This window comes from Perissodus microlepis, chromosome 15 (genome assembly GCF_051167445.1).
Source record: "Perissodus microlepis isolate ML-2025 ecotype Zambia chromosome 15, ASM5116744v1, whole genome shotgun sequence".
Classification (NCBI taxonomy): Eukaryota; Metazoa; Chordata; class Actinopteri; order Cichliformes; family Cichlidae; genus Perissodus; species Perissodus microlepis.
In genome coordinates this window covers 20,774,741-20,800,960 of record NC_140475.1, presented here as the reverse complement: position 1 = coordinate 20,800,960, position 26,220 = coordinate 20,774,741, and the positions used below count along the sequence as shown (strand labels likewise).

Here is a 26,220-nt window from a genome sequence, read left to right as displayed (position 1 = left end):
CCTCATAACGCTGCTTGCAGCTTTAATTAGGGCCCGAGCACTGACAGTGCGAAGGCCCTATTGTATCTGCTCTGTTTATTAGGGCCCGAGCACTGACAGTGCGAAGGCCCTATTGTATCTGCTCTGTTTATTATTATTATTATTATTATTATTATTATTATTATTATTATTATTTCGGCAAATGAATCGGCCTTTTGAGGGCTTAAACATGCTCAAAAACTCATGAAATTTTGCACACGCGTCAGGTCTGGTGAAAATTTAAGTATTTTAATGTTCTCAGACATGGCCAGGGAAAATTAGCTCAGTAGCGCCACCTAGAAAAATGAAAAACGCGAGCCCCCGGTATGGGTATGACCTACATGTTTGAAAGTCTGTACACATATATAACGTTCAGAGTCGAACAAAAAAGTCTATTATGGCCATGTCCTAAACCCAACAGGAAGTCCGCCTTTTTGGATTGAAGGTGACATTTTGGCTCTGATTTTACCGTTTCCATGCCTTGTACTTTAACGAACTCCTCCTTGGGATTTGGTCCTATAAACTTCAAATTTGGACAGTGCCAACTACACACCTGGGCCATGTTAAATTGCGGAGCTTTTGAGTTTTCACAATACGGTGACGCCGTGGCGCCGCGGCGAATTTCAATGACTCGCCATGAAAATCTTATTGCCTCTCATTCTATCATACATTGTCCGAGCTGGACCAAAGAGTACACATATGATAAGGCTCCACCCATGAACACATTTCAACTGCCATATTTGACATCAGGGACAGCGCCACCTAGTGGGAACAGGAAATGTCATGTTTTACACTTTGGGGTACAGTATTGTGATGGGTGACATCTGCAGCCTCAAATTTCTCCAGGAAAGCCTTAAGGAGTTGGTCTTGGGTTACAGTGAAAACTGTGACTTTTCGCGAAAGGGTGTGACCCCAGCAGCATGGCGAACTTTGATGTCTCGCCATGGAGAAACAAATTAGTATAACTCAATGAAATCCAAGCTGATCAGAACCAGACTTTACAGGTATGATGTCAGACCCGCCCTGAACAGATTGATGTGCCCATTGTCAGGAATACGCAGAGCGCCACCTAGTGGCAACAGGGAATGTCATGTCTTTCACTTTGTTGTACTGATTTTCACAGGTTCATCGCGGACACCTCAAAAGCGGTGAATATTAACATGGGTCCCTCATGATGCTTCAGTGAGAAAATTGTGACTTTAAACTAAACGGCGCACCCTGGTGGCAGCGCAGTTCACCATGAAAGATGAAGTGGCTTTTGAGGGGCTTGGAAAGTTTATATAGGCTTTAAATTTGGCCCACACCTCCAATGTGATTAGGGCTTTGTTCTTATGCGATCATTTTCATTGAATAGCGCAAAATGGCTCCACAGCGCCCCCTACAAAATTTCAAAACCACAGCCCCTGCTCTGTGTTTTATCTATGAGTCTGAAACCTGGTAAGCTTATAGGAGATATCAAGATGTACAAAAAAGTCTCTTGGAGCAATATCCCAAATCCAACAGGAAGTCAGCCATTTTAAAATGAATGTGTAATTTTGGCGACATGTTCCCCTCTTTTCAGGCACCGTACTTTGACGAACTCCTCCAAGGGATTTCATCAGATTGATGCGATCTCCTGTATGTGGCATCTAAAGACCTTTGTGATGTTAAATTGCGAAGCTTTTTACGTTCAGGGAAACGGCGTGGTCATGGCGGCACGTGGAGTTTCAATCACTCGCCAAAAAGCAGTAATCTGCTGTCACTCAAAAACACAATGTTCAATCTCTCCCAAAGGTCATAGGCGTGATGAGACTCGAGCTCGGAAATGTTTGTTATTCCATTTGTCAGTAATGGTTAGAGCGCCACCTAGTGGGGCGACTATAATCATGATTGAATGAGATGAAATGTTAGCTGGTGGTTAAAGGCATGAATTCCATCAATGTGACATCAGATCGGACGTGCTGGTTTTAGGTGTTGGGCGTGGCTCGACGCGCCGGGGGTGCGAGGGCCCTTATAACGCTGCTTGCAGCTTTAATTATTATTATTATTATTATTTCGGCAAATGAATCGGCCTTTTGAGGGCCTAAACATGCTCAAAAACTCATGAAATTTTGCACACGCGTCAGGTCTGGTGAAAATTTACGTATTTTAATGTCCTCAGACATGGCCAGGGAAAATTGGCTCAGTAGCGCCACCTAGAAAAATCTAAAACGCGAGCCCCTGGTGTGGGTATGACCTACATGTATGAAAATTGGAACACATATCTATCGTTAGCAGACGCACAAAAAAGTCTATTATGGCCATGTCCTAAACCCAACAGGAAGTCCGCCATTTTGGATTGAAGGTGACATTTTGGCTCTGATTTTACCGTTTCCATGCCTTGTACTTTAACGAACTCCTCCTTGGGATTTGGTCGTATAAGCTTCATCTTTGGTCAGTGTCAACTACACACCTGGGCCATGTTAAATTGCGGAGCTTTTGAGTTTTCACAATACCGTGAGGCCGTGGCGCCACGGCGAATTTCGATGACTCGCCATGAAAATCTTATTGCCTCTCATTCTGTCATACATTGTCTGATCTGGACCAAAGAGCACACATATGATAAGGCTCCACCCCTGAACATATTTCACCTGCCATATTTGACATCAAGGACAGCGCCACCTAGTGGGAACAGGAAATGTCATGTTTTACACTTTGGGGTACAGTATTGTGATGGGTGACATCTGCAGCCTCAAATTTCTCCAGGAAAGCCTTAAGGAGTTGGTCTTGGGTTACAGTGAAAACTGTGACTTTTCGCGAAAGGGTGTGACCCCAGCAGCATGGCGAACTTTCATGTCTCGCCATGAAGAAACAAATTAGTATAACTCAATGAAATCCAGTCTGATCAGTACCAGACTTTACAGGCGTGATGTCAGACCCGCCCTGAACAGATTGATGTGCCCATTGTCAGGAGTAAGCAGAGCGCCACCTAGTGGCAACAGGGAATGTCATGTCTTTCACTTTGTTGTACTGATTTTCACAGGTTCATCGTGGACACCTCAAAAGCGGTGAATATTAACATGGGTCCCTTGTGATGCTTCGGTGCGAAAATTGTGACTTTAAACTAAACGGCACACCCTGGTGGCAGCGCAGTTCACCATGAAAGATGAAGTGGCTTTTGAGGGGCTTGGAAAGTTTATAGAGGCTTTAAATTTGGCCCACACCTCCAATGTGATGAACGCTTTGTTGTTATGTAACCATTTTCCTTGAATAGCGCAAAATGGCTCCACAGCGCCCCCTACAAAATTTCAAAACCACAGCCCCTGCTCTGTGTTTTATCTATGAGTCTGAAACCTGGTAAGCTTATAGGAGATATCAAGATGTACAAAAAAGTCTCTTGGAGCAATATCCCAAATCCAACAGGAAGTCAGCCATTTTAAAATGAATGTGTAATTTTGGCGACATTTTCCCCTCTTTTCAGGCACCGTACTTTGACGAACTCCTCCAAGGGATTTCATCAGATTGATGCGATCTCCAGTGTGTGGCATCTAAAGACCTTTGTTATGTTAAATTGCGAAGCTTTTTACATTCAGGGAAACGGGGTGGTGATGGCGGCACATGGTTTCAGTCACTCGCCAAAAAGCAGTAATCTGCTGTCACTCAAAAACACAATGTTCAATCTCTCCCAAAGGTCATTGGCGTGATGAGACTCGAGCTCGGAAATGTTTGTTATGCCATTTGTCATTAATGGTTAGAGCGCCACCTAGTGGGACGACTAACTAATCATGATTGAACGAGGTGAAATGTTAGCTGGTGGTTAAATGCATGAATTCCATCAATGTGACATCAGATCGGACGTGCTGGTTTCAGGTGTTGGGCGTGGCTCGACGCGCCGGGGGTGCGAGGGCCCTCATAACGCTGCTTGCAGCTTTAATTATTATTATTATTATTATTATTCAGGTAAAACAAGGGCCTTTTTGAGGGCCTAAACATGCTCAAAAACTCATGAAATTTTGCACACGCGTCTGGTCTGGTGAAAAATTACGTATTTTAATGTCCTCAGACATGGCCAGGGAGAATTGGCTCAGTAGCGCCACCTAGGAAAATCTAAAAGGCGAGCCCCCGGTATGGGTATGACCTACATGTATGAAAATTGGAACACATATCTATTGTTAGTAGACGCACAAAAAAGTCTATTATGGCCATGTCCTAAACACAACAGGAAGTCCGCCATTTTGGATTGAAGGTGACATTTTGGCTCTGATTTTACCATTTCCATGCCTTGTACTTTAACGAACTCCTCCTTGGGATTTGGTCCTATAAACTTCAAATTTGGACAGTGCCAACTACACACCTGGGCCATGTTAAATTGCGGAGCTTTTGAGTTTTCACAATACCGTGAGGCCGTGGCGCCACGGCGAATTTCAATGACTCGCCATGAAAATCTTATTGCCTCTCATTTTGTCATACATTGTCCGACCTGGACCAAAGAGTACACATATGATAAGGCTCCACCCCTGAACACATTTCAACTGCCATATTTGACATCAGGGACAGCGCCACCTAGTGGGAACAGGAAATGTCATGTTTTACACTTTGGGATACAGTATTGTGATGGGTGACATCTGCAGCCTCAAATTTCTCCAGGAAAGCCTTAAGGAGTTGGTCTTGGGTTACAGTGAAAACTGTGACTTTTCGCGAAAGGGTGTGACCCCAGCAGCATGGCGAACTTTGATGTCTCGCCATGGAGAAAAAAATTTGTATAACTCAATGAAATCCAGTCTGATCAGTACCAGACTTTACAGGCATGATGTCAGACCCGCCCTGAACAGATTGATGTGCCCATTGTCAGGAATACGCAGAGCGCCACCTAGTGGGAACAGGAAATGTCATGTCTTACACTTTGTTGTACTGATTTTCACAGGTTCATCGTGGACACCTCAAAAGCGGAGAATATCACCGTCTGTCCCTCATGATGCTTCAGTGAGAAAATTTTGACTTTAAACTGAACGGCGCACCCTGGTGGCAGCGCTGTTCACCATGAACAATGAAGTGGCTTTTGAGGGGATTGGAAAGTTTAAAAGGCCTTGAAATTTGGCGCACACCTCCAATGTGCTAAAGGCTTTGTTGTAATGTGATCATTTTCATTGAATAGCGCAAAATAGCTCCACAGCGCCCCCTACAAAATTTCAAAACATCAGCCCCAGCTCTGTGTTTTATCTATGAGTCTGAAACCTAGTAAACTTATACAAGATATCAAGATCTACAAAAAAGTCTCTTGGAGCAATATCCCAAATCCAACAGGAAGTCAGCCATTTTAAAACGAATGTGTAATTTTGGCGACATTTTCCCCTCTTTTCAGGCACCGTACTTTGACGAACTCCTCCAAGAGATTTCATCACATTGACGCAATCTCCTGTATGTGGCATCTAAAGACCTTTGTTATGTTAAATTGTGAAGCTTTTTACGTTCAGGGAAATGGCGTGGTCATGGCGGCACGTGGAGTTTCAATCACTCGCCAAAAAGCAGTAATCTGCTGTCACTCAAAAACACAATGTTCAATCTCTCCCAAAGGTCATAGGTGTGATGAGACTCGAGCTCGGAAATGTTTGTTATGCCATTTGTCATTAATGGTTAGAGCGCCACCTAGTGGGGCGACTATAATCATGATTGAATGAGATGAAATGTTAGCTGGTGGTTAAAGGCATGAATTCCATCAATGTGACATCAGATCGGACGTGCTGGTTTTAGGTGTTGGGCGTGGCTCGACGCGCCGGGGGTGCGAGGGCCCTCATAATGCTGCTTGCAGCTTTAATTATTATTATTATTATTATTTCGGCAAATGAATCGGCCTTTTGAGGGCCTAAACATGCTCAAAAACTCATGAAATTTTGCACACGCGTCAGGTCTGGTGAAAAATTTTGTATTTTAATGGTTTTACATATGAGCACTGGGAAATGGCTCTAGAGCGCCACCTATGCCTTGTTAAATGCAGCCCTACGACCACATCGTTTGAGCTACATGTATGAAATTTGGCACACATATGTATCATGCCAAGACGAACAATAAAGTCTGTGGGCCCATTGACGCAAACCCAACAGGAAGTCCGCCATTTGGACGTGAAGGTGACATTTTGGCTCTAATTTTGCCATTTCCATGCCTCGAACTTTTTCGAACTCCTCCTTGGGATTTGATCATACAAGCTTCATCTTTGGTCAGTGTCAACTACACACCTGGGCCATGTTAAATTGCGGAGCTTTTGAGTTTTCACAATACGGTGAGGCCGTGGCGCCACGGCGAATTTTGATGACTCGCCATGAAAATCTTATTGCCTCTCATTCTGTCATACATTGTCCGATCTGGACCAAAGAGCACACATATGATAAGGCTCCACCCCTGAACATATTTCACCTGCCATATTTGACATAAGGGACAGCGCCACCTAGTGGGAACAGGAAATGTCATGTTTTACACTTTGGGATACAGTATTGTGATGGGTGACATCTGCAGCCTCAAATTTCTCCAGGAAAGCCTTAAGGAGTTGGTCTTGGGTTACAGTGAAAACTGTGACTTTTCGCGAAAGGGTGTGACCCCAGCAGCATGGCGAACTTTCATGTCTCGCCATGAAGAAACAAATTAGTATAACTCAATGAAATCCAGTCTGATCAGTACCAGACTTTACAGGCGTGATGTCAGACCCGCCCTGAACAGATTGAAGTGCCCATTGTCAGGAGTAAGCAGAGCGCCACCTAGTGGCAACAGGAAATGTCATGTCTTTCACTTTGTTGTACTGATTTTCACAGGTTCATCGTGGACACCTCAAAAGCGGTGAATATTAACATGGGTCCCTCGTGATGCTTCAGTGCGAAAATTGTGACTTTAAACTGAACGGCGCACCCTGGTGGCAGCGCAGTTCACCATGAAAGATGAAGTGGCTTTTCAGGGGCTTGGAAAGTTTATATAGGCTTTAAATTTGGCCCACACCTCCAATGTGATGAACGCTTTGTTGTTATGTAACCATTTTCCTTGAATAGCGCAAAGACGTGCTGGTTTTAGGTGTTGGGCGTGGCTCGACGCGCCGGGGGTGCGAGGGCCCTTATAACGCTGCTTGCAGCTTTAATTAGGGCCCGAGCACTGACAGTGCGAAGGCCCTATTGTATCTGCTCTGTTTATTATTATTATTATTATTATTATTATTATTATTATTATTATTATTTCGGCAAATGAATCGGCCTTTTGAGGGCTTAAACATGCTCAAAAACTCATGAAATTTTGCACATGCGTCAGGTCTGGTGAAAATTTACGTATTTTAATGTTCTCAGACATGGCCAGGGAAAATTGGCTCAGTAGCGCCACCTAGAAAAATGAAAAACGCGAGCCCCCGGTATGGGTATGACCTACATATTTGAAAGTCGGTACACATATATAACGTTCAGAGTCAAACAAAAAAGTCTATTATGGCCATGTCCTAAACCCAACAGGAAGTCTGCCATTTTGGATTGAAGGTGACATTTTGGCTCTGATTTTACCGTTTCCATGCCTTGTACTTTAACGAACTCCTCCTTGGGATTTGGTCCTATAAACTTCAAATTTGGACAGTGCCAACTACACACCTGGGCCATGTTAAATTGCGGAGCTTTTGAGTTTTCACAATACGGTGACGCCGTGGCGCCGCGGCTAATTTCGATGACTCGCCATGAAAATCGTATTGCCTCTCATTCTGTCATACATTGTCCAATCTGGACCAAAGAGTACACATATGATAAGGCTCCACCCCTGACCATATTTCAACTGCCATATTTGACATCAGGGACAGCGCCACCTAGTGGGAACAGGAAATGTCATGTTTTACACTTTGGGGTACAGTATTGTGATGGGTGACATCTCCAGCCTCAAATTTCTCCAGGAAAGCCTTAAGGAGTTGGTCTTGGGTTACAGTGAAAACTGTGACTTTTCGTAAAAGGGTATGACCCCAGCAGAATGGCGAACTTTGATGTCTCGCCATGGAGAAACAAATTAGTATAACTCAATGAAATCCAGTCTGATCAGAACCAGACTTTACAGGCATGATGTCAGACCCGCCCTGAACAGATTGATGTGCCCATTGTCAGGAATACGCAGAGCGCCACCTAGTGGCAACAGGAAATGTCATGGCTTTCACTTTGTTGTACTGATTTTCACAGGTTCATCGTGGCCACCTCAAAAGCGGTGAATATCACCATCAGTGCCTCATGATGCTTCAGTGCGAAAATTGTGACTTTAAACTGAACGGCGCACCCTGGTGGTAAGGCGGTTGACCATGAAAAATGAAGTGGCTTTTGAGGGGCTTGGAAAGTTTATATAGGCTTTAAATTTGGCCCACACCTCCAATGTGATGAACGCTTTGTTTTTATGTAACCATTTTCCTTGAATAGCGCAAAATGGCTCCACAGCGCCCCCTACAAATTTTCAAAACCACAGCCCCTGCTCTGTGTTTTATCTATGAGTCTGAAACCTGGTAAGCTTATAGGAGATCTCAAGATGTACAAAAAAGTCTCTTGGAGCAATACCCCAAATCCAACAGGAAGTCAGCCATTTTAAAATTAATGTGTAATTTTGGCGACATTTTCCCCTCTTTTCAGGCACCGTACTTTGACGAACTCCTCCAAGGGATTTCATCAGATTGATGCAATCTCCAGTGTGTGGAATCTAAAGACCTTTGTGATGTTAAATTGCGAAGCTTTTTACATTCAGGGAAACGGGGTGGTCATGGCGGCACGTGGTTTCAGTCACTCGCCAAAAAGCAGTAATCTGCTGTCACTCAAAAACACAATGTTCAATCTCTCCCAAAGGTCATAGGCGTGATGAGACTCGAGCTCGGAAATGTTTGTTATGCCATTTGTCATTAATGGTTAGAGCGCCACCTAGTGGGACGACTAACTAATCATGATTGAACGAGGTGAAATGTTAGCTGGTGGTTAAATGCATGAATTCCATCAATGTGACATCAGATCGGACGTGCTGGTTTCAGGTGTTGGGCGTGGCTCGACACGCCGGGGGTGCGAGGGCCCTCATAACGCTGCTTGCAGCTTTAATTATTATTATTATTATTATTTCGGCAAATGAATCGGCCTTTTGGGTGCCTAAACATGCTCAAAAACTCATGAAATTTTGCACACGCGTCAGGTCTGGTGAAAATTTACGTATTTTAATGTCCTCAGACATGGCCAGGGAAAATTGGCTCAGTAGCGCCACCTAGAAAAATCTAAAACGCGAGCCCCCGGTGTGGGTATGACCTACATGTATGAAAATTGGAACACATATCTATCGTTAGCAGACGCACAAAAATGTCTATTATGGCCATGTCCTAAACCCAACTGGAAGTCCGCCATTTTGGATTGAAGGTGACATTTTGGCTCTGATTTTACCGTTTCCATGCCTTGTACTTTAACGAACTCCTCCTTGGGATTTGGTCGTATAAGCTTCATCTTTGGTCAGTGTCAACTACACACCTGGGCCATGTTAAATTGCGGAGCTTTTGAGTTTTCACAATACACTGAGGCCGTGGCGCCACAGCGAATTTCGATGACTCGCCATGAAAATCTTATTGCCTCTCATTCTGTCATACATTGTCTGATCTGGACCAAAGAGCACACATATGATAAGGCTCCACCCCTGAACATATTTCAACTGCCATATTTGACATCTAGGACAGCGCCACCTAGTGGGAACAGGAAATGTCATGTTTTACACTTTGGGGTACAGTATTGTGATGGGTGACATCTGCAGCCTCAAATTTCTCCAGGAAAGCCTTAAGGAGTTGGTCTTGGGTTACAGTGAAAACTGTGACTTTTCGCGAAAGGGTGTGACCCCAGCAGCATGGCGAACTTTCATGTCTCGCCATGAAGAAACAAATTAGTATAACTCAATGAAATCCAGTCTGATCAGTACCAGACTTTACAGGCGTGATGTCATACCCGCCCTGAACAGATTGATGTGCCCATTGTCAGGAGTAAGCAGAGCGCCATCTAGTGGCAACAGGAAATGTCATGTCTTTCACTTTGTTGTACTGATTTTCACAGGTTCATCGTGGACACCTCAAAAGCGGTGAATATTAACATGGGTCCCTCGTGATGCTTCAGTGCGAAAATTGTGACTTTAAACTAAACGGCGCACCCTGGTGGCAGCGCAGTTCACCATGAAAGATGAAGTGGCTTTTGAGGGGCTTGGAAAGTTTATATAGGCTTTAAATTTGGCCCACACCTCCAATGTGATGAACGCTTTGTTGTTATGTAACCATTTTCCTTGAATAGCGCAAAATGGCTCCACAGCGCCCCCTACAAAATTTCAAAACCACAGCCCCTGCTCTGTGTTTTATCTATGAGTCTGAAACCTGGTAAGCTTATAGGAGATATCAAGATGTACAAAAAAGTCTCTTGGAGAAATATCCCAAATCCAACAGGAAGTCAGCCATTTTAAAATGAATGTGTAATTTTGGCGACATTTTCCCCTCTTTTCAGGCACCGTACTTTGACGAACTCCTCCAAGGGATTTCATCAGATTGACGCGATTTCCTCTGTGTGGAATCTGAAGACCTTTGTGATGTTAAATTGCGAAGCTTTTTACGTTCAGGGCAACGAGGTGGTCATGGCGGCACGTGGTTTCAGTCACTCGCCAAAAAGCAGTAATCTGCTGTCACTCAAAAACACAATGTTCAATCTCTCCCAAAGGTCATAGGTGTGATGAGACTCGAGCTCGGAAATGTTTGTTATGCCATTTGTCATTAATGGTTAGAGCGCCATCTAGTGGGACGACTAACTAATCATGATTGAACGAGATGAAATGTTAGCTGGTGGTTAAATGCATGAATTCCATCAATGTGACATCAGATCGGACGTGCTGGTTTCAGGTGTTGGGCGTGGCACGACACGCCAGGATGCGAGGGCCCTCATAACGCTGCTTGCAGCTTTAATTATTATTATTATTCAGGCAAAACAAGGGCCTTTTTGAGGGCCTAAACATGCTCAAAAACTCATGAAATTTTGCACACATGCCAGGTCTGGTGAAAAATTTTGTATTTTAATGGTTTTACATATGAGCACTGGAAAATGGCTCTAGAGCGCCACCTATGCCTTGTTAAATGCAGCCCTACGACCACATCGTTTGAGCTACAATTATGAAATTTGGCACACATCTGTACCATGCCAAGACGAACAAAAAAGTCAGTGGGCCCATTGACGCAAACCCAACAGGAAGTCCGCCATTTGGATGTGAAAGTGACATTTTGGCTCTAATTTTGCCATTTCCATGCCTCGAACTTTTTCGAACTCCTCCTTGGGATTTGGTCGTATAAGCTTCATCTTTGGTCAGTGTCAACTACACACCTGGGCCATGTTAAATTGCGGAGCTTTTGAGTTTTTGTGATACGGTGAGGCGGTGACGCCACGGCGAATTTCGATTACTCGCCATGAAAATCTTATTGCCTCTCATTCTGTCATACATTGTCCGATCTGGACCAAAGAGCACACATATGATAAGGCTCCAACCCTGAACATATTTCAACTGCCATATTTGACATAAGGGACAGCGCCACCTAGTGGGAACAGGAAATGTCATGTTTTACACTTTGGGGTACAGTATTGTGATGGGTGACCTCTGCAGCCTCAAATTTCTCCAGGAAAGCCTTAAGGAGTTGGTCTTGGGTTTTAGTGAAAACTGTGACTTTTCGCGAAAGGGTGTGACCCCAGCAGCATGGCGAACTTTGATGTGTTGCCATGAAGAAACAAATTAGTATAACTCAATGAAATCCAGTCTGATCAGTACCAGACTTTACAAGCGTGATGTCAGACCCGCCCTGAACAGATTGATGTGCCCATTGTCACGAATACGCAGAGCGCCACCTAGTGGGAACAGGAAATGTCATGGCTTTCATTTTGTTGTACTGATTTTCACAGGTTCATCGTGGACACCTCAAAAGCGGTGAATATCACCATCAGTCCTTCATGATGCCTCAGTGCGAAAATTGTGACTTTAAACTCAACGGCGCACCCTGGTGGCAACGCTGTTCACCATGAAAAATGAAGTGGCTTTTGAGGAGCTAGGAAAGTTTAAAAAGTCTTGAAATTTGGCGCACACCTCCAATGTGCTAAAGGCTTTGTTGTTATGTGATCATTTTCATTGAATAGCGCAAAATGGCTCCACAGCGCCCCCTACAAAATCATCAGCCCCTGCTCTGTGTTTTATTTATGAGTCGGAAACCTGGTAAGCTTATAGGAGATATCAAGATGTACAAAAAAGTCTCTTGGAGCAATATCCCAAATCCAACAGGAAGTCAGCCATTTTAAATTTAATGTGTCATTTTGGCGACATTTTCCCCTCTTTTCAGGCACCGTACTTTGACGAACTCCTCCAAGAGATTTCATCAGATTGACGAGATCTCCACTGTGTGGCATCTAAAGACCTTTGTTATGTTAAATTGCGAAGCTTTTTACGTTCAGGGAAACGGGGTGGTCATGGCGGTACATGAAGTTTCAATCACTCGCCAAAAAGCAGTAATCTGCTGTCACTCCAAAACACAATATCCAATCTCTCCCAAAGGTCGTAGGCGTGATGAGACTCAAGCTCGGAAATGTTTGTTATGCCAGTTGTCAGTAATGGTTAGAGTGCCACCTAGTGGGACGACTATAATCATGATTGAATGAGATGAAATGTTAGCTGGTGGTTAAAGGCATGAATTTCATCAATGTGACATCAGATCGGACGTGCTGGTTTTAGGTGTTTGGCGTGGCTTGATGCGCCGGGGGTGCGAGGGCCCTCATAACGCTGCTTGCAGCTTTAATTTGTTCTTGTATTTACTGTAATTATGGGAACAAATCCTAGAAACGTATTTAAAGAAAAGGCATTAAAAGGGCAGCCGAGTGGTTGGAAAACAAATGAACAGTAATTACCTGTTGGCTAAATTTAAAGGCTTTAATGATGGGCTAAAAGTAATAAAGGGTTTGCTGGTGCTAATCTATAAAATAGATGTTTGAAATAGATCTCTGAAGTAGCAGATAACATGTTGACTTAGCTATAAATATTGGATGAATCGTCAATTTAAATAGATTAGGATGGAAAAGCTCAAAGTAATTAACGAACGCTTCAGGTAGTTAGACACAGACATCTGAAAGTTATAAACAGCAAAGAGTAATGATAGTGGGGTTGCTGGTAATGGAACAGCTAAAAAATAATGGTTTAAAAAGAAGCTAAATGCAGTACAGGTTTGACTCTAAACGGGACAAAAAAATTGCAGTAATGATTTTAGTACATTAAAATTGGAGAGTAAAAATTTATAGTAAAAATTTAGTAAATTGTAAAAATTTTCATCATGAACTAGATACCAGCATAGTGTGCAAACTGGACCAGCAACCAACTTTCAAGGAGAGGCATTCGACTCAATCCACTTTGCTATTCTCAAAAAAGTAATTAAATAAATGCAATGCATATTTACAAGCATATATGTATAGCGTGCTAGTATAATCATAGAGAAATGTATCCAAAAATGAAGGCAATGGAGGCAAGTGAACTCACCACACACTAGAACAACACATTTCTATTTGTTTTGCAAATTTTCAAGGAGCATAAAGCTTTAAAACTAGTCTGACAAGCTGATAAATGACCTTTTATTTAATTTCAAAGAGACACTTTGAAAGGAGCACTTCCACAAATCTGACCAGCACAAGCCCGTCCACTCAGTGTCCTCCTCCCTCATGTTGGTTACCACGATTGCTACAGAAGCACTCAACTTTTGCAAACCCAATACCTCATCGATGAAATTGGTGTTTTAAGTTTTCCATTACCAAACTGTATGTTTTAATGCACATTATAATTGAAGTGAAGAAGTACAGCGATTTATAGGGTGGGCCTGGACCCCGGAGGTCTGTCCACACTGCTGGTCCCTTTTCCAGCAGAAATCTTTGGCCCACTTAATAATATTCAATAAAAAAAATACAATAACGAATCAATGAATCAATCTCTTGCTGGAAGACTTAGAAGTGTAAAAATTGGAGGCAGAGATTTCTGGACTCTCTTTTGTATTTTGCACCAGGAAGTGTGACATTACAAGGCCCTTAGAATGGATTGCATAATGAGGCTTATTGTGTGAGCTGTTCATTTCATCTGAGCCAGAGGTTTGAATCATGGTTAGGTTTACAGTCCTCCTACTGAAAAGAGGAACAATAACCACGTCCTGTGGAAAGATACAGAAGCAATGGGAAAGACGAGGAGCCGTGCTGATGCCTTACTTTGATTTACAACAGAAATATTTCTTTGTAAAGATGCAGAAATTTGATTTTAGGATGTTCACCTTATGTTTCAAAGATGTATATATCTTTAAATGTGAATGTTTAGACACACACCTCACATTTGCAAAATTAGGAGGTGTACTGTGAGAGAAACACTGTAGAGTCATATTTGATCAAGTCTGGAAACACAAGGAATCTTTTTGTGAAACTGCAGTTTTTTCCCACCTGTATAAACACAGGCATGTGTGGCTCCTCCATGGACTGTATGCCTGACTCCACCAGCGTGACGCCCACCTCCAGGTGATCGCTGTGCTGACGGATGAGCGACTGAACATGTTTGAGCTTTTCATCCTGTTCTTTGGTGATGAGACCCACCAGCTCCTGCTTCCGCTCCTCCAAGATGGCCACCAAACGTTCAAAGTGGCCGCTCAGGTGTTCTCTCTGCCGCTGGCCGTTTTCCTAAAGAATGATGGCGTGACAGTGTTAGTCATTTTCTAACACTTAGTGTCAGATATCTAATATTATTCATCAGTCCCACTTAAACTTCACCATCATTGTTTCCAGTACTAATTATTAAACATGGATGAAGCCACCACGATGTCACCCAAACCAGTGTGTCTTTCCTTTAAGATGCAAAAACTAAATCACAGAAACCACAACACAGCTAGTCTGTGTGCTCTTACACCTAGCCTCAGTCACAGCAACTTAATGACTTTTCAGCCCTTTTTTGTAACTGAGAAATCAATTTCAGTTTATTGCAGAAATTCATGTTATCACACCACATTTTGCATTAGCTAAGTTTGATCCAGGATAGACTGATTTCATCTACTGATTACTGTTTGTCTCTTTAAGGAAATAATTATCCTTAAAAAATTTAATTGTGTTTTTTAAGGCAGTACAGACTAACAATGAGGGTGATGTGGTGATGATCTCGCTTCAGTAACTGATTCGAGTTGTTTTATGTTAATTTAATTCATATAACTTTCATTGTCTTGTAACTTGTATTTTTTGCGTATTTCTAATAAATTAGTTTTTCCTCATAAATGTATAATTTCTTTCTTACATTTAACAGTTTTTCTTCTCACAAATTTATGAGTTTAATCCCAAAACTTTCAAGTTTTTATTCTCAGTATTTTACACTAACTCAGCCCTTTCATTGTGTTTTCTTCAGCGACCCTTATATACTCGTATAGCTAAAGCGGCTGGATTTAGACATGAAATTGCATCCTTTGCGCCTCATGTGTTCATGTCTAACCTCTATGGTGCGGCAGATTGCTTCCATCTGAGAGATGACTGCCTGGACGTTGTCATTACTGGCCACCAAGATCGCAATGCCGTCACTCAGCTCCGTCTGCAAACATTCAGAGCATCACTGACATCAGTTAATATGGAAACTTAAAGTTAACATGGAAAAAAATTACAAAAACAAACCTAATGTGTTTGAAATCGTCAGCTTTGATAACATCGAATCCGTCAACAACGAAATAAGCTGTCAGGAAAATGTCTGCTATTTCTTACCAGTGAATAAACAAATAAATGTCATCCAGCCCAAGTCCAAGAAGAGCTATTCAAGACATATTCAAATTTTAAGACACTAGAACAATTATAAATTATTTTATTTTCTTTCAGTTAGACTATTGCAATCATCTTTTAACACCTACCAACTAAAAATGAATCAATAAGTGTTAAATTCATCATAATGCAGAAAAAGTGAGCCCATTACCCAGATTTTAATGACCCAATATGTGTTTCAGGAGGGATTTTTAAGCTTTATCTAATATTTGCTCTTGAGGCTCCTCAGATATGGAGCGATCTACCAGAGCAGATCTTTAAAATGACTTTTTAGATGTTTCCCTACATATTTTCTAAATATTTGACATTATATTTTAGTACATCCTACCAAAGCTGCAATGATCTTACACAGTGGTGAGGCGTTTATCGCTACTAAACTTACAAACATTGGCAATCACCTCAAAGGTCTTCACCCAAACTCTGCTTAATGTCAAGGTCACATTTTTTCATTCTCAGTGAATTTTAATCCTCTCGATACAGCGAGTGACGAGAAAACATCATGTTCTTTCTGTACTTCACACTTTACAGTAACCTGTGAATTATGACGAGCCATGAGCCAGATGAGCTACTGCGTCACTGTTATTCTGGTATTCTTAACTGAGAGGCACTCTGTTGTATTCATGGTGACATTATAAGCTGATAAAATACTGTCGGAGCCCCAGTTCAATTTTTTAAAATAAAATTTTCAGCCTTTTTTTCCTGCCTCTATGATTATATGCTAAAATAAAACACTCCAGTACTGCTATTTTTCTTAAATACAATGTTGTTGTTTTTTTAAATGTTATTGATATTTAACAGTCTGTGTGTGATTTGTGTTTTGGAAAAATGCACTTTTGTTCAGATATGGTTGGTTTCAATCCTTTAATTCTGATCAGAGGTCCGTGATTACTTTGAGCTTTTCACTATTTTCCTTGTTTGTTTGTTTTTTATATTTAAACTACTTCTCTTTGGACTGCAAAGACAGTTTCAACTTTTGCTTTGGGACAGACACAAAATAGAAATAAATTCCACCTACAAGAAAATCTGACAGTCGACTGCAAAGTGTCTTATCATTCTCGCAGATGCTGACTTTAACTCAAACCTCTCTCATAGTAATCGCAGGACAAGTACTTTCTCATTAGTAACCCCCGCCACCAGCAAGCACAACAACAACATGAGTCATCAACATGCATCTGTTTAGAGTATCTTATGACATCATGCATATTTTTATAGCCACTTTACAGTTAGAGTGCGATTCAATGAGCTGCTCGTGTAACAAACACTCTCGCTTCTGTGCCGGCCAAATGAGATCACCAAACTTTTTTGTTTTTCAGATTGCACAAAGATGGGGAATCAACAACTTTCAGGAGCCTCATCTAAATTTCAGATGAGTGAATCAGATGCAGAGTGAGAGATGGAGAGGCCGGCACTGAAATGTCAACAAAGCCAACTGCTCGATAACATGCCGGACGCTGCTGCTGCTGCCATCTGCATGACAAAACTGCTGCACTTTGTCTTTGTGTGACTTTGTGTGTTGAAAAACAGAAGTTGCACTTTTAATCTGTGCACAGAGCAATGCCACTGATGTTTAGATGGACAGATGATCATGCACATGTACTGAAGCCTTGATTTTAGTGGTTATATGTATGCTGTTCGTGTGCTCTGGGTATTCGATCAGTCAGCTCTTGGTCTCATTTTAGCTGCATCATAAACACAAAGTCATTTATAATGTAAGGTCTTAAGTTTGATCAGAATAATCAAAATTGAGGTTAAAAAATGTCTTAAATTTTCACATCCTAACAGTTGCTGTGTTCCTCTTTTTAGTCATTAACTGGTTTCCACAGTGGGAGCCGGTGTGCATCTTGCCGAGGAGGAAGAAGAAAAATGTAAAAATAGAAATAAGATAAAAAATGCTGGAAGATAAAGGTCATCGTAAGAACACACCTACCTGTATTTTTCATGGTAGAAACTATTTTACCAACTCTGTGGTGACTTGACCTTTAAACAAGCCCAAGCTCTCGGAGCAGGGCTCTCTGCAACTAAGCTGAAAATAAACTTAAATGAAGGTAAAAGAAGACTGAGCTCATTTAAAGTATGAGATGGAAATAAGGGGTGAGAATCACAAATGAACCCTGGGAAAACAAAGATGGGGCATTTATATCAGCAAGCAGTGTTTTATTTTGAAAGCTGACTGGATTATCTGTGATCTTCTTATGTCTAACTTCATAGTTAGATAATGTATAAATTGTAATTAGCTCATTTAATTTTTTTCTTAAGCTGGCTGCCATCCCCTCCACCCTGAGCTGCTTCTTCTTCATTGATACACATTGGTTGACTTCAGTTCTATTTTATCATGATTCATTTTATAAGTTTTGTACTGGTGATGCTGAGGGGATTCATTTAGAGCGCTTTATGTTTTAACATACATTTCAATGTGTGGGGGCAGTGAATTAGTAAAGTATTGAAGGCATACGTGTCTCTATAGATTTTGTGACCACAGAAAGTCTGACATCGGTGACAGTCAACTTTATGTAAAATAACTGCTGCAGAAACAAAGTGTACAGATCCAAACTTTTAAGCAAGCGACTGAAGCAACAGTGAAGTACACCATGTGAAATGTGACAGTGTGGTAAACACATCAAAGGGTTACCTAGGCAACCGGAGATTGGAATGTCCAGTAGTGCTTAATTGTCAGTGATGTGCTATGAGCGAGTTTAAAGTGGATCTAGTCAGACCGTTTAAAAAGTATTTTTCCTACTCTTTGCACTATAATGTCATTTTTCATGATATTTATAATATACGAGCATCATCCACCTGTTGTTTAAACCTTCTGTTTGCAAGGGTCGGCCAGTTAGAATAAAGACTGGTTAAAAGGAGAGGTAGGAGAGCGAAAACAACTTGGTTTAGTCAGGCGTGAAGTGGCGTGAAGTAGAAACTGTATGCTGTAACCATCCTTCACCTTCTGTCTCATGTAGACGGTGCCGAGCGGAGCCACGTCACAGTCTCTGTGCTGTCCGAACACTTTGCACATGGAGCAGGTCGGCGTCTGGCAGGACAAACAGTAGATGTTGATCTTCTCGTCTTCATGTTCTTCACACATGAGCTGCTGCTGCTGCTGCTCTGGCTTCATGCTAACAAGTCTGCAAGATACAAAAAAAATATCATGTTTAATGTAAGGATTGCTCCAGGGAAATTTGGATGTGGACCTAAAAGCCTGGTAGGTTTATGTAACAGGTTTCTGTCAATATCACACCCATTTGTAGTCAGTTTTAATATTTACCTTAACATATTAGCAGTGAAAAAAGTATATTTTAAGTCAATCTTTAACTTAAAGCAGCCTGTAATTAAAATGTCTTAAACTCCATTACAGTAAATATAAATAATGTTGTAAGAAATGTCTTAAATTTAACATCCCACCCCTGCAGATAGCCTGCAGCTACAAAGGCAGTTGCACAGTAAATCACATAGAAAGTTCAGATGAAAACCAGTGTTTCACTTACAAAATAATCCAAAGTAGCTCTTTATTATAAGCTGTTAGCCATCATTTTTAATACCCTTAAAATGTGACTAAAAGGAAACTTGGCTCATTTTTAATCTCATTCCCATGCATAGCATGCACAAGACTTGGCATCATTGTCTGTATTGTTGAAGCAGCTTTGTTTACTTCTGTTATCACTGACGTACTTTGACGTCAGTGGATGATGGAAGAACTGCATAAAGATTTTGCCAGAGGTGGCAGCTGTCCCTTTGCCACCTGCAAATCAGGAATGTCACTGCTCACTTACAGCTCAGCTGGTTTCCTTTATTATAGCTTTAATATATACAAGAATAGTGTATGCATATAAAGCTCATTATCATTGCTGTCTCCTTTATTTTTGCGCATGTGATTTGACATCATTCTCCTCCCAGATTGATCACTGCCAGACATTTCATTTAAAAAAGAAGCTGACTCGGACATGGATAACTCTGGTGCCACGTAGCTTCCGAGAAACAACAGCTAAATTTAATGAAATAAACTGTCCTTTGTACTCTGACGCAGGCATCTCTGACAGAAACGATGATTAAGTTGTGATTTTTTTCGCATGTGAAAAATGATGAGAAAACCACAAGTTACAAAAGATTTGTGAACATCCGTGTGAACAATCACATCTATTTTAACCCACACGGATAAAGAGGGGACTCCTGTCCTACTGTCGCTCTTCTTTTTTATCACTGACTCACTCAGCTTCTATTCTGAGAGGCATATTTACACTGAGGATGATCTGTTGTGGTAAGTGTGGAGAGCAGATGTACTAAAGAGGCTTCTGCTTGAAACGCTTTACTTTTTATACAAAGTGCATGCATGTGGAAACAACTGTCATACTGTCATTTCTACAGTGCTCGGGTATTGGTTATACTCAGGTGGAACAGTTACTGTATCAGGTTCCACATGAGTCATGCTGGGGAAATATTTGATAACTGATTCTGGTTGATACACTTATTAAAAACGACTCTACTTTTAGACCTTGTTCAGAATTTGTGTTTCTTCAGCCAAAATCTAAATATTAAACATCTTTCTGTCTACCTATTATTAAAAATCGAATGTGTTACCTGCAACAATCTGTAACAATCTGTTACTACAGCGAAAGCATCACATGTTTCTTGTTACTCTTCATATCTCCAACATGTTTCCTTGTGCACACAACACATCATTCTCCTGTGATCATCAACCTGTGCATCAAAATGTATTAATATAGCAATAAAGAAAATACAATAAAATATAAAACCAACACATGTCTCAAGGCTGGCTAACATATTTTAGTCTGTACTTCAAAACTGAGTGACTTGTGCTTGATTTTGTCTTTAAATATGTCTCTGGAAATAAAGGAGACAAATAACCCAAAAATGAACACTACAATGTTGTTGTTTATTTGATTATGATTACGTTGATTATGTAAGCACGCATGGCTTTGTCATTACTGCTAAATATACTTTATATCAGCCACAATGAACAAGAACACAACATACAGTATATGCATACATCACCTCTGCTCTGCTGACAAACATGCAAACCCACAAACCTGCTGCAATAAAATACGATGCTGCTCTCTGCAGGCAGTCACTCATTACCACAGCTAAGTGCACACTCAATGAACATGCTTGTGTTTTTAAACGATGAACGAAGAATTTCAAGATTTACAATCAGCATAATGTTTAATTTAATGATCCTTCTGATTACTTAGATTTGTATTAATCTCATTACATAATTATAATGTAATATAAAATAAATTAGTTGGATGAACTTGCCCTGATTAACTTTTGTGAGTTACCTGGATTGGACGTGGCAGTTAGTAGTGAATCAGGATTGGTTTAATGAGATAAATGTTTCTGAGGAAGACACAGGAAGGTGAGTCACAAGAAATAAAAACAGGTTGTCTTGGGTGTCCAATGGTACAATTACTTAATTTTGGTTTAATACAACTAACAAATATTATTGGAGAAGTGCATTCAAAGACTGAACAAGCTGTTTCAGATTCTCTCCCTTCAAAACAACCCTCTCCTGATTGGCCGGCTCTTGCAAATAGAAGGTTGACTAGTAGGTGGGTGGGGCTTCTGTAATTCCAGCCACTGAGTCTGGGCCTGAGATGAGCGCATTATTAGTACCCTCTCATTGACGTCATACAGAAGCAAGAGTAGAAAAAACTGTCTCAAACTGAGTATTTTATCTCCACCACACCATTGTATCTGGTATTTGCAAAACAAAAAAACAATTCTGCTTAGACTTTATTAATTAAGAGGCAGAGCTTTACCAGAGCAATCCTGTGGCTGTATTGAGGCATCACTACAATGCTAGTGTGCCCCTGAAGACCCTCAAATATGTACATGTGATGACTTAAAAAGTTCACTAAAAGAATCATTTGCCTGGGTTACTACCCCTTCTTTCAACCCTCCCTCGCTGGGTCATTCACCTGGAGGACTCCTGCTGTCTATAGATGTCGATAATGTTCTCCACCAGCAGGTTCCTCTGGAGGCCATAGACTCCATGGCGGTCCAGCACCACCTCATGGCGGCACGACGGACAGCGAAAGCGACCGCCACTGGCCGTCGCACTGGAGGAACCGCGGGAATGCCACAGAGGATTAGCTGACTGGATTTAAGAGGGGAAAAGAAACAAACTGCTTCAGACTGCTTTCTGGTGCATTTCTGTTTGGTTGCACATATGAACCCAGTATCAGTGTAGAGAGAGGAAGACTCTGCTTTGACTTATATTAAACTTATATTAAACAGTTATAGCCAGATGGCAATAAATGTGACCCACATCTGCAGTTTTCCACAGGCCACATTTGGCCTTGACACTGTCAGTCAAGGCCTCAGCTCAGCCACAGATCCACTTTCCATGAGCCAGATGTTAGGTGTGTCGTAACGTCTGGCCATTTAACTGCAATGTTTGTGCCCCTAAATTACATTTTGTAGGTCAAAATAAAAATGTATTTGCATATAAAATATGATCAAATCAAATCAAAATCAAATCAAAATTTATTTATATAGCACATATTAAAACAACAGTGTTGACCATAGTGCTTCACAGTCAGTAAAAACATGAGACAATTAAAACAAACAATAAAACAGGACAACAAACAATAGGTAACAACACAACAAGCTAGAACAGCCAACTAGTTAGAATCAAAAGCCAAAGTAAAAAGATAAGTTTTAAGACGTGATTTAAAAGACTGGAGAGACTCGGCAGTACGAATATGAACAGGGAGGTTATTCCAGAGTCTGGGTGCCATGGTTGCAAAGGCCCGGTCACCTCTCCACTTCATTCGAGACCTAGGTTGTGCTAGGAGCCTGTGATTGGATGATCTAAGTGCTCTGATGGGATTGTATAAGTGGAGTAGTTCAGAAAGATAACTGGGCGCTAAATTATTCAGAATTTTAAAAGTGAACAAAAGAATTTTAAAATCTGTACGATATTTAACAGGGAGCTAATGTAGTTTGGCTAAAATTGGGGTTATGTTTTCATAGATTCTCGTACCTGATGTAAAGAAACAGCTAAAAGAAAGAAATATTTTTACATTAGAAAAAGCCTCTGAGTTTAGGTTGCTGTTGGTGTTGATTAATGACTAAATGTGATTTCTAAATTTCAAAAGCATATTTAATATACAGATACTATCTGCTAACAAGGAAGTGGACTAGAACAAAATAAATGGTGTCTGTTTGGGTTTTCACTCTATCACATTGTAGTGTGAATCTAAGCTCACAGCAGACTCTGAGGATGAGTGTAGATAAAGGGGAAATCCATCTAAAACCTTTAAAACTAACAGTGTAATCGCTGAATACTGAAGAACCCAGAAGGTCGTCTCCTGTTTTCTTTTAGTCTCACCTGGAAGATGTCATTGGCACACTTGCGGCAGAGGTTGTGCTGACAGGGCAGGATGACCACAGGTTTGGAGAACATCTCCAGGCAGACGGGGCAGATCAGCTGCTTTTCCAGATTCTCCATGGTTGCTCCGCTTCCAGCACCGGGCCCAGAGCTGCCTGCTGTCGGGTGCTTAAAGCTGAGAGCAAAGCTCATCACCTCCAGTGGTGAGGAAGATGTCAAAGACGTCAGGAAGCTCCACCCTTCTACTCTCAAATGGCTGTAAAGTTAGTTGGTTTTAGTATTTTCCACTTAGCTGTTGCGCCATTTCTAACCCCAGTTGTCCAACACTTTATGCCACAGCCAGCTTGCCTGAAGCCCATGTAAAGACCCTCCCACACACCTCAGGCCCACAGCAGCCAGGCTGTCCCTCTGTTGGTATTTTTAGCTCCTCAGTTTGTTCTGGCTTGGGTTACTGTCTAAACTGCGTTCCTGAAAGTCTGGGAGTGGCAGGGGATCACAGCAGGGTTCGGTATCTGGGTTCAAATTATTCTATTTTTCTGAAGTTTGATACTTCAGAGGGGATCCTGGTGACATAATGCAACCTGTGACAGCAAAGTTTCAGGTGATTAGCATGCTGGCATAAACAGCTTGAAGCATTACTCAACTTAGATGTCTGTTTGTTCCTGCAGAACACGCTGAGTATGCAACATCTCTGTTCAGCCAACTTTCTGAGTAATCTCACCAGGAGATTAGTCAGAAAGTCGGAGTATTTGTTGTGCTGTATTTTTCCAACAAGCCTCCTTCTTATTTGGAGCAAAGCAAAGTGTGAAAATATAATTTAATCAAAGATATTTAATATCGAAACCACTAAAAACAAACAAGCAAAGCTTTGCTAAATAATGAGCTGGGTACAAGTCAACACATTAAAGCATTTTTTCCCCCCACGGCTGATTTATGTTTCTTGACATTCAATTCAGTAAGAAGTCAACATTTTTTTTTTTTTAAATGTACCAAATGGTTCAAATATTAAAAGAAATTCTAATGAAGTTAAAATTTTAGTTTGGTTCTTAACTTAATGTTCATTTTCCACTCTACTAAATATATAAATGTGAGGTGTGCAACTGAGTCTTCAAGCATGAGAGGCAGAAGAAGAAAAAAACAAAGTCTGTCAGTAACCAGATCCTAATAAAAAGCTGAACAGAATCACTGGCCAAGCGTCTCTCTCCAAACAAACAACGGCTTACAGGGCATTTAAACTCTATAAATACAGAAATATCAGTCAGAGAATAGATAACGGACTCAAGAACGCCATCTACTGTTTACCCTCAGCACCCTCAGCCTCAGGAGAAAGCATTTATTGAATATCTGCGTCAAATGTGCAAGAAAACCTCAGATTATATAACATTTATACAGTAGCTTGGACATCAAAGCAGGGATGTGACTACAACTGAGGAATTTCTTTTTGGGGCTTAAACTTAACAGACTATGACTGATTACTACTACAACTACAACAACATCATGTTATGGACCACTCAAGTCATTTTAACTAATGTGAGGGCAAAATGTGATCAGAAAAATCAAGTAATGTGTTCAAAGGAGCTTGCAAAGAAAAGCGTCTGGACTTCTTTAAGTTTACTTGAAGACGTTTCACCTCTCATCCGAGAAGCTTCTTCAGTTCTAAGGTCAAATGGTGGAGAGTCCCAGATATAAACCTAGTGGGAGTATCCCCCCACAGAGGGACAAAAGGACCCCCTGATGATCTTCTAATCGCCTGAGCCAAGGTGTGAAACTGGGTGTGGGTCCCAATCAGCCAGAGTTTCGGGTGTGTTCATTGTGAAACCTGGCCCCACCTTATCATGCGAATTCCTGAGGTCAGATGGCCCAGGATGTGAGTGGGCGTTAAGGCGTCTGGGAAGGGATCTCAAAACTGGATTATAGATGGCAGAGAGTTGGTGTCGTAAACCCCCGCCTCTGTTCAAAGATGGTCGCTCACAGTGGACATAGATGGCTTCTTTCACTCCTCTTTCAAACCATCTGTCCTCTCTGTCCAAAATGTGAACATTGGCATCCTCGAAAGAGTGTCCTTTATCCTTAAGATGCAGATGGACTGCTGAGTCTTGTCCTGTGGAGGTGGCTCTTCTGTGTTGTGCCATGCGCTTGTGAAGTGGCTGTTTGGTCTCTCCAATGTAGAGGTCTGGGCATTCCTCGCTGCACTGTACAGCATACACCACATTGTTAAGTCTGTGTTTTGGCGTTTTGTCTTTCGGGTGAACCAGTTTTTGTCTGAGCGTGTTGCTGGGTCTGAAATGCACCGGGATGTCATGCTTGGAGAAAACTCTCCTAAGTTTTTCTGATACACCGGCTACATAGGGGATGACAATGTTGTTGCGTCTGTCCTTCTTATCCTCCCTCGTTGGTGTCTGGTCTTCTTTTCTGTGCCTCTTTGCTGACTTTAAGAACGCCCATTTAGGATAGCCGCACGTTTTGAGTGCTTCCTTTACATGTGTGTGTTCCTTCTTTTTTCCTTCAGGCTTAGAGGGAACATGTTCTGCCCGGTGGTGTAGGGTCCTAATTACTCCAAGTTTGTGTTCCAAAGGGTGATGGGAGTCAAAGAGGAGGTACTGGTAATGTGTTGTGAATATTAATATTAAATACTAAAGATGTGAAGTTTATTAATGCAGTCATGTTAAAGAGCAGAGGAAAGATGACTACTGGCCTAAAATTAAGAATAGTAAAGTCTATAAATGTATGAAGCAGTCTGAATCTGTATTTATTTCACTGTATACTATCTGCACATTGAGGCGGGACATTGTGTATGTTCTTTTTGTCACTGTCTGACACTGTAACTATGAATTAACTGTTTTACAATCACTTTTATGCTTTCATGCTAGGCTCTGACCTGGTAAACTATCATTGATTACTCATGCAGAATCTAAGCCTGATCTCGTTCACAATGTGACCCAGAGACCCCTTTGTGGCCTTCAGCCTGTCAGCATACAGCAGTGAGGTCTGTTCCCAGGGACAGACAAAAAAATTACAAACAAAAAAAAAACAAAAAAAAAACCCTGAAGTATTTGCTAATCAACAGAA

The 26,220-nt window shown here is 41.4% G+C and overlaps 1 protein-coding gene and 1 long non-coding RNA gene across 2 annotated transcripts in view; one reads left to right on the top strand and one right to left on the bottom strand.

The window, feature by feature from the left end:
* Positions 1-14,696, top strand: part of LOC146372110 (uncharacterized) — a 30,938-nt gene extending 16,242 nt beyond the window's left edge. The window contains exon 3 of the long non-coding RNA XR_014802704.1: positions 14,477-14,696. This is a non-coding gene — a long non-coding RNA (uncharacterized LOC146372110). The remainder of the gene's footprint in view (positions 1-14,476) is intronic.
* Positions 1-23,634, bottom strand: part of trim54 (tripartite motif containing 54) — a 37,081-nt gene extending 13,447 nt beyond the window's left edge. Inside the window, exons 1-5 of the mRNA XM_084952723.1 lie at positions 23,152-23,634; positions 21,737-21,915; positions 18,748-18,928; positions 15,493-15,588; positions 14,463-14,696 (exon numbers count right to left, since the gene is read on the bottom strand). Coding sequence (XP_084808849.1) covers positions 14,463-14,696; positions 15,493-15,588; positions 18,748-18,928; positions 21,737-21,915; positions 23,152-23,343 — 882 coding nt within the window. The 5' untranslated portion in view covers positions 23,344-23,634. The remainder of the gene's footprint in view (positions 1-14,462; positions 14,697-15,492; positions 15,589-18,747; positions 18,929-21,736; positions 21,916-23,151) is intronic.
* Positions 23,635-26,220: the final 2,586 nt, after the last annotated feature.